This window comes from Bos taurus, chromosome X (genome assembly GCF_002263795.3).
Source record: "Bos taurus isolate L1 Dominette 01449 registration number 42190680 breed Hereford chromosome X, ARS-UCD2.0, whole genome shotgun sequence".
NCBI lineage: Eukaryota > Metazoa > Chordata > Mammalia > Artiodactyla > Bovidae > Bos > Bos taurus.
Window position 1 is genome coordinate 85224268 of NC_037357.1, and position 14536 is coordinate 85238803.

Sequence of the window (14536 nt, forward strand, 5' to 3'; positions counted from 1 at the left end):
GTACCACAGCTTTCTTATCCATTCATCTGCTGATGGGCATCTAGGTTGCTTCCATGTCCTGATGTGTCATTTCTGAAGTTACATTTTAAGAGGCCTTGCACTTCCCCCTCCGGCTCCCCCACCCCCACCCCCTGCCTCGCCCCACACCGCCCCCCACCGAGCCGTGCTGGTTCTGCAGCTCTGTGGCAAGCCTTGGAGTCTTGTTCCGTTCCGCGGAGTCTTGGTTCTGTTCCGCAGGATGAGGTTTGTTAAAGTTGTCAAGAACAAGGCCTACTTCAAGAGATACCAAGTGAAATTCAGAAGAAGGTGAGAGGGCAAAACTGACTACTATGCTCGGAAACGATTGGTAATCCAAGATAAAAATAAGTCCAACACACCTAAATACAGAATGATTGTTCGTGTAATGAACAGAGAAATCATTTGTCAGATGGCTTATGCCCGTATAGAAGGAGATATGATAGCTTATGCAGCTTATGCTCACGAACTCCCAAAATACGGTGTGAAGGTTGGCCTGACAAATTATGCTACAGCATACTGTACTGGCCTGCTGCTGGCCCGCGCTGCTGGCCCACAGACTTCTTAATAGGTTTGGTATGGACAAAGTTTATGAAGGCCAAGTCAAGGTGACTGGAGATGAATACAATGTGGAAAGCGTTGATGGTCAACCTGGTGCCTTCACCTGTTACTTGGATGCAGGACTTGCCAGAACTACTACTGGGAATAAAGTTTTGGGGGCCCTAAAAGGAGCTGTCAATGGAGGCTTGTTTATCCCTCACAGTACCAAACGGTTCCCTGGTTATGATTCAGAAAGCAAAGAGTTCAGTGCTGAGGTACACCGAAAGCATATCATGGGGCAAAACATTGCAGATTACATGCATTACCTGATTGAAGAAGATGAAGATGCTTACAGGAAACAATTCTCTCAGTACATAAAGAACAACATAACTCCAGACATGATGGAGGAGATGTATAAGAAAGATGTATATGCTGAAGTTAAAAAGAAGAGGTGGAACCGTCCCAAAATGTCACTTGCCCAGAAGAAAGATCGGGTAGCTCAGAAGAAGGCAAGCTTCCTTAGAGCTCAAGAACAAGCTGCTGAGAGTTAAACCAAACCACAATTTTCTATCAAGATTTTTCAGATAAGACAATAATAAATTTATTGAACAAGCAAAAAAATAAATAAATAAGAGGCCTTGCAGCTTCTGCCTTGGTCTCATGGAAAACTTATCCTTGGAGCCTTCAGCATCATATATTAAAATCGGAGTCATGTCAATATATGACAAAACCAACACAATATAGTAAAGTAATTAGCCTCCAATTAAAAGAAATAAATTTATATTTAAAAATCTGAATACCTTAAAGCTACCTTGTTGATCATACACAGAGAGGCTCTGAGATTTTATGTAGAATGATTCAGCCATTTGAGTTATCTCAGCTGAAGCTCTGGATGCAGCATGAAACTGGAATTGAGCTGTCCACCCTGGGCCCTGCTTAAATTACAGATTCAAGAGGAAAATAAATAATTGTTGTTTTAAGCCATTAAGTTTGTTACACAGCAGTGGATCATAGAAACACTCCTCTCTTTTCTCCTTCACTTGTAAAGTGTTTCCTTAGGTGAGTACAGAGTGAGCAAGCATGGGTCAGGTCAACTCGAGAAAAGGGACTTTTCCAGCCACCGTTGCTGGAGTAACTGGTTTATCCATGCTGTGAAGATATACGTCTTCAGTGCTGTCTTCTGAGAGGTAAATAACTCTATCATTTCTGTGGTCAAGACACTCAGGGGACCCAGATCATATCTGCAGCTTGTATCCAGGTGCAAACCCACAACTCAACTTCTTAATGCATATGCACATCCATCTATTTCACTGAACATGAAGGATAAGTTTCTATAGAAAAGCTATAACAAGAGTATAAGTAGCAGGAGGATTACAGGCAGAAGGAATGACCAATTTCTTTCTGGACTCTATAGACTTAGGACTGCCAGCACATGTGCCCCTTTAGGACCTGCTCCCCACTCGTGTTTGCAAAATAGAACTCATCCTATGACTGAAGCAATTAGACCAGGGGTGTGCACATGACTGATGAGTAACCATTCCATTATTGTGCATGGGTGTGAGCATGCTAAATCAGTCTGACTCTTTGTGACCCTACAGACTGTAGCCTGCTAGGATCCTCTGTCCATGGGATTCTCCAGGCAAGAATAATGGAGTGGGTTGCCATGCCTTCCTCCAGGGGATCTTCCCAAAGCAACCCAGGGATCCAACCTGAGTCTCCTGTGGCTCCTGCACTGCAGGCGGATTCTTTACCACTGAGCCACTGGGGAAGTCCAATCTGTTATTGACTGCCCAACACTTTATCTGGTGATCTTCCTTGAGAATTTGAGCTAAGATATAAAGAGACTCTAGCATACACTTGGACAGAAAGGAATGAGGAATCGGTGAGATGACTCTTCTCAGCCATATGTATGCCAATGAGTAAGTAAAGAGTGCTGGTTTGCAGGGGGAAAAAAGCAGTTATAAAATTCATTGGCAGGGGAAGGAAGGGGGGAGAAAAGAAAGAAAAAGAAAGAGCATGAGTGAACTCTAGCAGTAGTTCTTTTATTGGCTTTGAATATGCCCTAGTTTAAATAATTTAATTATTAAACAGTAATAATTATTAAACTATTTCATTTTTGGTTAGGGGTGATGGTGGGATGGGATTTAACAGAAAGGGAATTTTGTCTTCACTTTTTTTAAAGGATCCCTGAAAACACCACTCTTTGATATAGATTTTGTTTTAGGTTTAAGTTTCTCATTAATGAATACTTCAAAACCATGAGCTTTAGAGATTGTTTCTCTAAAATTAGTTTTGTTTGTTCATTAAAAGGAACAACATCACTGTGGGACAGAGCTCCCAAGGCATCAGAAGGCCTAAGCAGATACTTCTTTACTTCTCTCAGATGAATCAGAGAACAAATTTAGGAGGAGGGAGCCTTGAACAGTGCAGGCTCTGGATCTTTCTAGACCCTGTCTAACCACTCTCATTGTGACTACAGATTAGTCTCTTCACCTCTGTGGACCTCTGTTTCCTCCACTGTACTACATGGAAGTCACAATTTTAACCTTTTATGAATATAAAACATCTAAGGGTCTTACTCAAAACATTGTCACATAGACTTTTCATCTCACTCTGAAGAAGGAAAAGTGTGTACTGGTTAAAGACTCTATTGCCTAAGATCTGGAACTTAAATTAACAGTAATGTCTAATACTTGAGCACATGTACTTCTCTTCCTGATTGTGCAATAAATGGCAGGAAGTGAAAAAGGGAACATTCTTAATGCTCAAGTTAAGTCAGATGCTCATTAAGGATATACATTAGATGTGAATAAGTGTGGGAAAGTAGAAAGTTAACCAAATTTAAGCCTACACAATCTGCATTTGATGTCCTACCAAACGCCAAAATACTGTGCTCAGAGAATTAAACCAACAACTTACTTTGTGTATTGTAGTAAAAGTCAACCCAAGCATAGCATATGTTAATATTTAATATTTTAAAAAAGTCTTCAAAAAAAAATAAAAAATAAAAAAAGTCTTCAGACAAACCCTACAGCATTTATTGAGAATATATCTGATAGTTTATATGGCAATGCTTACGTCCTCCATGAGGCTATAAACTCCATGAAAACCCTTTTACCATTACTCTCCCCCGACCCCTCCTCTTGAGCCACTTTGGGAAAGAATAGGGAAAGGTTGTAAATGTTTCCTTCACTAGTATGCAAGCATTCATTTGACAAACGTCTTATTGAGCAATTAGTGTGGAGTTAAGCAAGGCTTGGGGGATTTAAAAAAAGACAGGGCTTTTGGTCTCGAGAAATTCACAGTTCCAATAAGGAGACAGTACAAAAATACTTATTTTTCCAAGTTCTTGTTCAATTTTAGAGTCATTCGCAGAAGCTCTAAGAAAGCACGTTAGAGAGGGCAAGGAGGGTCAGAAAGGTCGTTGGGGGAATTTCCTGGGGTGGGGGGTGACACTAGCCAGACGACGTGGGGTCAAGGATTGAGGCCAGTGAATTTCAGGACCCTTCCTGCACCAGCAGGAATTCCTGTTCCCTCACCAATAGCATCACAAAACTGAAGTCTAATGTCAACTAGGCTGCCCTTCCGGGTCTAGAACTTGGAAACTGAGAACCTAGGGCAAAAAGACCTGGCTGTCGCAGATGTACTACCGGCAGCCGGACAGTCCGGTTGAGTTCAAAGAGGGGCGGGGCAGGTTCGGAGCTGGGTCGGCTGTGCGGGAGCCGAAGCCGGCCGGACCAGCCCCTGGAGGCCGGCGCAGGAGCCCGGCCAAGATTGGTTGTGTTCGTGCGTCGACCTCTCTTCATAGGCCGCGCAGGGCTACTCGCGGGACTTTGATTGGTTCCCCGAGCGCTGAGCAGTCATTGGCTGCGGTGGGTCGTCAGGACAACTGAGAGGAAAAAGAACAGGGGTGTTGGGCCTGGCGGGCAAACCTGGGCTGCGGGCTACTGGGTGGTTCCGCGGGGCAGTGTTCAGACCGCTGCGGGGCCCAGGCGCCCGGGGTTCACATTGCAACTCCAGGAGGTGCCTGAGCCAGCAGGCCGGCGAGGAGTAGCGGCCAGTGAGACCCGGCGGGCCAAGACCATGGGCTGCTTCTTCTCCAAGAGGCGGAAGGCTGAGAAGGAGTCGCAGCCGGAGGACGAGGAAGTGCAGCCGAAGCAGTACAGCTGGGACCAGCGCGAGAAGGTAGAGTCCCTTAGCGGCTGGTCTCAGTCCTGCTGAGCAGCTCGGCGAGGGTCCCCCGCGGCCAGCATCGCTAAGGGGGCGGGCCCAGCAGCTGCTGCTCTTGCGCGCGTGCTCTCTCCCGCAAGCTGTTGAAGTCGAAGTGAATGACTTTTGGGGGAGCCGTGAAATTGAACGCTAGAGAAGGCTTCAAGGAGGGCGGTGCAGCTCTGGATGGGGCCCTAGAGCTCATTGTCCAGGCAGTTGAACACTGCGGGCTTTCCCTCCTCTCTGCATCCTGCTCTCCGGTCCAAGAATGGACTCCAGAGAAGGAAGGAGAACCTGGAATGCCCCAAATCACGTCTGCTCATTTCACTTGCAGCGCCGAGCAGGGTTTTGTCCAGTCCTCGAGTTACACTTGGGACTGATCTCATCTCTTTTGCGGCTTATGTTCTTTCTGTGGCTGTTTTCTCTTTTGTCTGCCCTAGTCAGTAAATCTCTGGTGCCTCCTGATATATTCCACTGCAGAATTTTCTCAATGATGAAGTGGACCATTTGACATATACAGCCCTGCTTTCCCTCCTCTTCCCGAAAGGAATGATGAAAATCAAATCAGTCTTTGGAATGTGTGTTAAGACTGTAAGGTGAAAATAACCTACATAAGCTAGGCAGTATTTTACTGTTGAATGAGTGAAAATGTCCTTATTTTTACTTTTCCCTATAGCCAGAAACGAAAAACCTTTGAACACGTCCACTACCTTTGAACAGTTTTAGTCTTACACAAAACACACTTAGTCATAAATTTCATAATGCTTCCTCTTTCTACATAGTTCTCCATTTATGTTTAGAAAAATACTTTGATAGATCCATTAATTTTTTTCTCTTCCAAACAAAATGATAAGAAGTTTTAAATGGGTGTTATGAACAGTTAATACAACTCCTTGCTTAATGAAACATATCTTTATCAATGAATGCTTTATAGTAAATGTTTTATTAATGATTTGTTTTCATAGACCATCCTACATGATTTCCAGTCCCCCGCAGAATTTATTCACATGAACTCGGTTCTCCAAGTGTCAGATTTTAAAAATTGGACACTTTTTTACAGACTTCTCAGCCCCATCTTTCTGCCCCTGCTTCACAGGGTTGCATAGTCGGTTTATTCTATTTTATCCATACTTGATAGCTGCATTTTTTAAATTATATTTATTTATTTTAATTGATTGATAATTGCTTTACAATATCGGTTTGCTTTCTGTGATAATCAACATGAACTAGCCATAGGTGTACATATGTCCCCTCGCTCTTGAACCTCCCTCCCACCTCCCACCCTTTCCCACCCCTCTAGGGCCTTACAGAGCCTGGGTTTGAGTTCCCTGAATCATACAGCAAATTTCCATTGGGATAGCAGCATTTTATAACGTAGGAGTGGAAAGTACTGTACTTTCTGTCTGAAAGCAAGCCCTTTTAAAAATCTTTTATACTGTTAGAGAATTGCCAGCTTACATTTTGAGACAACAGAGATACCACATTTCCCAACATTGCTTTTTCTTTTTGGAATATTTTGTTCTTTTGGAATTACTAAGAATTCATTCTTGGGCCCCTCTAATTTATGATGACCTGCTAAGGTTGTATATGATTTTAAAGTTTTTTTTTCTGCTCCTTAACTCATGAGCTCGATATGGGTAGTGTGCATATGTTCTATATTAATCCAGTGATACTTTTATTGAGTTTAGCATGGTCTTGCTTGCTTGTAGAAGATTTTAATTGTACCTTAAAAGAAACAGGATGTAAATATAGCCCAGAGAACATGAATGAGATATATTAAAGGTATATAAACAGAATGGTTTGTATTAAAAGTTTAGATCTCTGTAATATGATCATGAAATATAAACAATTTTAAAGTTACATCATACAATTACCATTAAACTTGTAAGACTTAGCTGTAAAAACAAAGTGCATTGCCTGAAAAGTTTCCTTGCAACTTGGAAAAGTGGTGTTTAGACTTTTCCTTAGGTTGCTTAATCAGTATCCTTATTCAGAGGCACCCTCAGGGATTTGGATTTTGAGTTGTGTAATTGAGTCAGTCTTAAGGGACTGAAGCTAGAAGAAATTGTCTCAATTAGAAAGAATGTTTGGGGACTTAAGTGTTGTCATGACAACTGATTTACTGTAATCAACAGTGTAAGAAGCTCATTTTCTGTTGCTGACTTTGAAAAAGAAAAAAACTTATCGTACAGTTACTACATTGATAAGATGCAAAGTATTTTTGGATTGTAAGATCTGTGTTTAAATCATTTGGAAAGAAATGCTTGTATCCTTGTTATCTGTATGCTGCTTCCCATAGCTAGGCAAATTATTCAATATATATGTCCTCAAACACCAAGGAAGACTCACAATGACAAGAATTATTTTCCATGCCCTTGAAGAGCTAACTGGCATTTTTAAATTAAAACAAGAAATATTTAAGTACAAAGGAAGGATGAGTAGTACAGGAAAATAGCTTTCATTTTCTAGTTACTTATACCATTCTCTTCCTAGATGATAGAAATGGTGGCATAGGTATGAAAGTTGTGATTTTGAGCACAGACAATACATATTATATCCACTCAGTTTTCTGAGCTACAAAATGAAACCTGGTAAAGATTTCTCTACTATTTAGTAAGGTAAACGCCTGTCCTGAGGAAGAGAGGTTAGACAGTACTGGCTACTTCTGAGGACAGAACTTGGACAGGCAGAACCAATCTTAATACAAGGCAGATCATAACTCAAGAGTTGTTCATCACCAGAAGGGGTGGCTTTGTGAAGAAACAATCTTCATGTTAGTCAGAATATTCACATAGAGGTTGGATGGTGATTTATTGGAAAGAAGTATCTGCATTGAGTAGGGGGCTGTTTTTGAGTAGATGGTATTTTTAACCTCTTAAGTACCTAAGGTATTCTGTTATCCATGGTTGCCTAGCAAACTACCCCAAAACTTAATGTCACAGAATAATGGCAAGTACTTATTTTGCTTACAATTCTGCAATTTGTGTGGGGCTTAGCCTGGTTGGCTGTCTGCTCTGTGTGTCATCAATCGCGGCAACTTGACTGGGGGATGGAGGATCTGCTTTCAATATGACTTAATCACAGAGGTGGCTGGCAAGTTGATGCTGGTTTTGGCTGGAAGCTTAGCTGGGGCTAAGGGCCAGGGGCCTCGTCATGTAGCCCGGGCTTCCCCACAGCGTGATGGCTGGGTTCCAAAGGCGAGTGTCCTGAGACTGACAGAAGCTGCATGGCTTTTTCTAACTGCTCTCTTAAGTAATGTGACATTACTTCTGCCTTTTTTTTTTTTTTTGGCCATATCGAAGCATGTGGAATTTGGGATCTTAGTTCCCCAACCAGACCAGGGATGGAACCTGTGCCCCCTGCCCAGAGTCCTAACCATTGGACAGCCCGGGAAGTCTCTGCCATATTGTTTACTAAGGCAATCACAGGTGTCACCTACATCCAAAGGGAGGGGTTCTCTTGATGGGAGAAATGTCAAACTTGTCGACTTGTTTTAAATCCTTTACATAAAGTTGTTACTTAATGGAAATAACTAGTTCTTTCTTTATACATTTAAAAATAGTTTTATTGAGATATAATTAATAGGCATACAACAAGTTCACAGAGTTCTGTTTCCATCACTGTGATGTAATTTTTTAACATTTCATCCCTCACAAAAGAAACCCAGATCCATCCCTACTCCCCCCAGCCCCAGGAAACTATAATTTTACTTTCAATCTCTAGAGATTTTGTCTATTTGGGACATTTATCAGTGAAATCATGCAGTATATGTTCTTTTGTATACTTTCACTTAGCATGTCTTTGAGATTCATCCATATTATAGCATATATCAATAATTTATTCCTTTTTATTGCTGAATAACCTTAAAATAGAGTAGATATTTTATTTAATCTTATTTATAAATAAATTTTATTTATTTTACTATCCATTTTGTTAGACATTTGGCTTGTTTCCACTTTTTGGCCGTTACATTCCACTCCTAAGTATATCCCAGAGAAATTAAAACATACTTCCACACAGAAGCTTGTACACAAATATTCGTAACAGCATTATTTGTAATGGCCAAAAAGTGGGAATAAGCCAAATATCTAGAACAGTACAATCATTTCCCCAAATTTCCTCATGCTCTTTTGTAGTCAACTCTGCCTCTAGCCTCTGATCAGTTTTTTTTTTAATTGAAGAATAATTGCTTTAGAGAATTTTGTTGTTTTCTGTCAAACCTCAACATGAATCAACCATAGGTATGCATATATACCCTCCCTTTTGAGCCTCCCTCCCATCTCCAGCCCCATCCCACCCCTCTAGATTGATACAGAACCCCTGTTTGAGTTTCCTGAGCCATATAGTAAATTCCAGTTGGCTATCTATTTTACATATGGTAATGTAAGTTTCCATGTTACTCTTTCCATACATCTCACCCTCTCCTCCCCTCTCCCAATGTCCATAAGTCTATTCTCTATGTCTGTTTCTTCATTGCTCCCCTGCAAGTAAATTCTTCAGTACCATTTTTCTAGATTCCGTATATGTGTGTTAGAATACGATATTTATCTTTTACTTTCTGACTCACTTCACTCTGTATAATAGGTTCTAGGTTCATCCACCTCATCAGAACTGACTCAAATGTGTTTATTTTTATGGCTGAGTAATATTCCATTGTGTATATGTGCCAAAACTTCTTTATCCATTCATCTGTTGATGGGCATCTAGGTTCCTTCCATGCTCTAGCTGTTGTAAATAGTGCTGCAATGAACAATGGGATACATGTGTCTTTTTCAATTTTGCTTTCCTCAGGGTATATGCCTAGGAGTGTGATTGCTGGGTCATATGGTGGTTTTATTCCTAATGCTTTAAGGAATCTCCATACCATCTTCCATAGTGGCTGTATCAATTTACATTCCCACCAACAGTACAAGAGCATTCCCTTTTCTCCACACTCTCTCCAGCATTTATTGTTTGTTGAAATTTTGATGAGGGCCATTCTGAATGGTCGGAGAAGGCAATGGCACCCTACTCCAGTACTCTTGCCTGGAAAATTCCATGGACGGAGGAGCCTGTTGGGCTGCAGTCCATGGGGTCGCTAAGAGTCAGACACGGCTAAGCGGCTTCACTTTCACTTTTCACTTTCATGCATTGGAGAAGGAACTGGCAACCCACTCCAGGATTCTTGCCTGGAGAATCCCAGGGACGGGGGAGCCTGGTGAGCTGCTGTCTATGGGGTTGCACAGAGTCAGACACAACTGAAGCAACTTAGCAGTAGCAGCATTCTGAATGGTGTGAGGTGGTATCTCATAGTTTTGATTTGCATTTCTCTAATAATGAGTGATGTTGAGCATCTTTTCATGTGTTTGTTAGCCATCTGTATGTCTTCATTGGAGAAATGTCTGTTTAGGTCTTTTCCCCACTTTTTGATTGGGTTGTTTGTTTTCCTGGTATTGAGTTGTATGAGCTGCTTGGATATTTTGGAAATTAATCCTTTGTCAGTGGCTTCATTTGCTATTATTTTCTTCTATTCTGAGGGTTTTCTTTCACCTTGTTATAGTTTCCTTTGCTGTGCAAAAGCTTTTAAGTTTAATCAGGTCCCACTTGTTTACTTTTGTTTTTATTTCCATTACTCTAGGAGGTGGGTCACAGAGGATCTTGCTTTGATTTATGTCATCGAGTGTTCTGCCTATGTTTTCCTCTTAGAGTTTTATAGTTTCTGGTCTTACATTTAGGTCTTTAATCCATTTTGAGATTATCTTTTTGTATGGTGTTAAGAAGTGTTCCAATTTCATTCTTTTACATATAGCTGTCCAGATTTCCCAGCCCCATTTACTGAAGATGCTGTCTTTGCCCCATTGTATATTCTTGCCTCCTTTGTCAAAAATAAGGTATCCATAGATGCATGGGTTTATCTCTGGGCTTTCTATCTTGTACCATTGATTTTTTGTGTGTGCCAGTACCATACTGTATTGATGACTGTAGCTTTGTAGTATTACCTGAAGTCAAGAAGATTGATTCCTCCAGCTCCATTCTTCTTTCTGAAGACTGCTTTGGCTGTTAGGGGTCTTTTGTGTTTCCATATGAATTGTGAAATTTTTTTGTTCTAGTTCTGTGAAAAATGCCCTTGTTAATTTAATATGTATCACATTGAATCTATAGATTGTGTTTGGTAGTATAATTATTTGCATAACATTGATTCTTCCTACCCAGGAACGTGGAATATCTCTCCATCTGTTTATGCTATCTTTGATTTCTTTCATTAAGTTGAGTTCAGTTTAGTTCAGTCACTCAGTCGTGTCCGACTCTTTGCCACCCCATGAATTGCAGCACGCCAGGCCTCCCTGTCCATCACCAACTCCCGAAGTTCACCCAGACTCATGTCCATCGAGTCAGTGATGCCATCCAGCCATCTCATCCTCTGTCGTCCCCTTCTCCTCCTGCCCTCAATCCCTCCCAGCATCAGAGTCTTTTCCAATGAGTCAACTCTTTGCGTGAGGTGGCCAAAGTACTGGAGTTTCAGCTTTAGCATCAGTCCTTCCAAAGAACACCCAGGACTGATCTCCTTTAGAATGGACTGGTTGGATCTCCTTGCAGTCCAAGGGACTCTCAAGAGTCTTCTCCAATACCACAGTTCAAAAGCACCAATTCTTCGGCGCTTAGCCTTCTTCACAGTCCAACTCTCACATCCATACATGACCATGGGAAAAACCATAGCCTTGACTAGATGGACCTTTGTTGGCAAAGTAATGTCTCTGCTTTTCAATATGCTATCTAGGTTGGTCATAACTTTTCTTCCAAGGAGTAAGCATCTTTTAATTTCATGGCTGCACTCACCATCTGCAGTGATTTTGGAGCACAAAAAATAAAATCTGACACTGTTTCCCCATTTATTTCCCATGAAGTGATGGGAACAGATGCCATGATCTTTGTTTTCTGAATGTTGAGCTTTAAGCCAACTTTTTCACTCTCCACTTTCACTTTCATCAAGAGGCTTTTTAGTTCCTCTTCGTTTTCTACCATAAGGGTGGTGTCATCTGCATATCTGAGGTTATTGGTATTTCTCCCGGCAATCTTGATTCCAGCTTGTGTTTCTTCCAGTCCAGCGTTTCTCATGATGTATTCTGCATATAAGTTAAATAAGCAGGGTGACAATTTACAGCCTTGACGTACTCCTTTTCCTATTTGGAACCAGTCTGTTGTTCCATGTCCAGTTCTAACTCTTGCTTCCTGACCTGCATACAGATTTCTCAAGAGGCAGATCAGGTGGTCTGGTATTCCCATCTCTTTCAGAATTTCCCACAGTTTATTGTGATCCACACAGTCAAAGGCTTTGGCATAGTCAATAAAGAAGAAATAGATGTTTTTCTGGAACTCTCTGGCTTTTTCCATGATCCAGCAGATGTTGGCAATTTGATCTCTGGTTCCTCTGCCTTTTCTAAAACCAGCTTGAACATCAGGAAGTTCACGGTTCACGTATTGTTGAAGCCTGGCTTGGAGAATTTTGAGCATTACTTTACTAGCATGTGAGATGAGTGCAATTGTGTGATAGTTTGAGCATTCTTTGGCATTGCCTTTCTTTGGGATTGGAATGAAAACTGACCTTTTCCAGTCCTGTGGCCACTGCTGAGTTTTCCAAATTTGCTGGCATATTGAGTGCAGCACTTTCACAGCATCTTCTTTCAGGATTTGAAATAGCACAACTGGAATTCCATCACCTCCACTAGCTTTGTTTGTAGTGATGCTTCCTAAGGCCCACTTGACTTCACATTCCAGGATGTCTGGCTCTAGGTCAGTGATCACACCATCGTGATTATCTGGGTCATGAAGATCTTTTTTGTACAGTTCTTCTGTGTATTCTTGCCACCTCTTCTTAATATCTTCTGCTTCTGTTAGGTCCATACCATTTCTGTCTTTTATCGAGCCCATCTTTGCATGAAATGTTCCCTTGGTATCTCTAATTTTCTTGAAGAAATGTCTAGTCTTTCCCATTCTGTTGTTTTCCTCTATTTCTTTGCATTGATCGCTGAGGAAGGCTTTCTTATCTCTTCTTGCTATTCTTTGGAACTCTGCATTCAGATGCTTATATCTTTCCTTTTCTCCTTTGCTTTTTGCTTCTATTCTTTTCACAGCTATTTGTAAGGTCTCCCCAGACAGCCATTTTGCTTTTTTGCTTTTCTTTTCCATGGGGATGGTCTTGATCCCTGTCTCCTGTACAATGTCACGAACCTCATTCCATTGTTCATCAGGCACTCTATCTATCAGATCTAGGCCCTTAAATCTATTTCTCACCTCCACTGTATAATCAAAAGGGATTTGATTTAGGTCATACCTGAATGGTCTAGTGTTTTTCCCTACTTTCTTCGATTTAAGTCTGAATTTGGTAATAAGGAGTTCATCATCTGAGCCACAATCAGCTCCTGGTCTTGTTTTTGCTGACTGTATAGAGCTTCTCCATCTTTGGCTGCAAAGAATATAATCAATCTGATTTCAGTGTTGACCATCTGGTGATGTCCATGTGTAGAGTCTTCTCTTGTGTTGTTGGAAGAGGGTTTTGCTATGACCAGTGCATTTTCTTGGCAAAACTCTATTAGTCTTTGCCCTGCTTCATTCCGTATTCCAAGGCCAAATTTGCCTGTTACTCCAGGTGTTTCTTGACTTCCTACTTTTGCATTCCAGTCCCCTATAACTCCCAGTATGGTTGATTTTCTTTGAAGATGGGGCCTCTAAGGAAATAATTAAAGTTAAATGAGGTCATAAAGGTGGGACCCTGGTCTGACAGGATTAGTACTCTTATAAGAAGAGACATCAGAAAGCTTACCCTGCACTCACCCAGGAAAGACCATGTAAGGATAATTCAAAAAGGCAACCATCCAAAAGACAAAAAGAGAGGTCTCTCCAGAAACCAACCCCAATGGCACCTTGATTTTGTACTTCCCAGCCTCCCAAATTGTGAAAAATAAATTTCTGTTTAACTTAACCAGACTGTATTATTTTCTTATGGCAGCCAGCCTTAGTCTACTCAGGCCATTATAACAAGATACCATAGACTGGGTGGCTTAAACAACAGAGATTTATTTTGCACAGTTTTGGAGGCTGGGAGGTACAAGATCAAAGTGCCAGCAGATGCAGTGTCTGGTGTCAGAGATAAATACTGCTGGACATTAGTTAAAGCAATGAAAACAGATCTTGTTCAGTGACTCCTGACAGGGGAAACAGCTGAGTTCCATTCCAATTTGTGCAGAGGTGATTTAGGCCATTTAAGAGAGAATGAGGGATGGGGGAAGAGCAGGGCCTCAGTAGAGTCAGAAAAGTGAAAAATTACAAAGTTGGTCCTTGTAAATGAGAATAGGCCAGCCATGTTTGTTAGCTGGCAGTTTAGAAGTTAAGATCTTATCTTCCCACAGAGACTGGTAAACAGAGGCCCTGTCCTTCCTAATAATTACATTTCATAGCAATGGCTCTCAGGTCCTTGAGAAAGACACTTCTAGTAAGGAATACAGTCACAGTTGTAAGCCTGTTTCAGTAAATGTTCTAAGAAAGGGAGGTCAGGGGCCTGTCATCAGATATTGGCTAGAACAAATAGTAAATGTTCATGCAGGGTTGAGCTTTTCTTGGGCAGGCATTTTAATAGGACATAGCCTTGTGCTACTAGAAGCCTTGCTAGAGTTTGGTCAAGTTTCTTAGTGCAAGGATTTGAATGGGCTTGCAGCGTGCCAAGAGTTCTGTATTTCTCACTGGTGAAAGCCCTCTTCCTGCTTGTAGTTAGCTGCCATCTTCCTGTATACTCACA

At 41.3% G+C, this 14536-nt stretch overlaps 1 protein-coding gene and 1 pseudogene across 2 annotated transcripts in view; both read left to right on the forward strand.

The window, feature by feature from the left end:
- The first annotated feature begins 216 nt into the window (after positions 1 to 216).
- Positions 217 to 1205, forward strand: LOC506245 (large ribosomal subunit protein uL18-like; annotated as a pseudogene).
- Positions 1206 to 2253: 1048 nt separating this feature from the next.
- Positions 2254 to 14536, forward strand: part of RP2 (RP2 activator of ARL3 GTPase) — a 48473-nt gene continuing 36190 nt past the window's right edge. Inside the window, exon 1 of one of the 2 annotated variants that reach the window (NM_001035403.1) lies at positions 2254 to 2474. Coding sequence is in view for 1 of the 2 variants with exons in the window: in XM_005228079.5 (XP_005228136.1) it covers positions 4639 to 4740 (102 nt within the window). In the remaining variant the exon portion in view is untranslated. Of the gene's footprint in view, positions 2475 to 4446; positions 4741 to 14536 lie in introns of those variants that run through there. The other variant, XM_005228079.5, reaches the window with a different exon arrangement.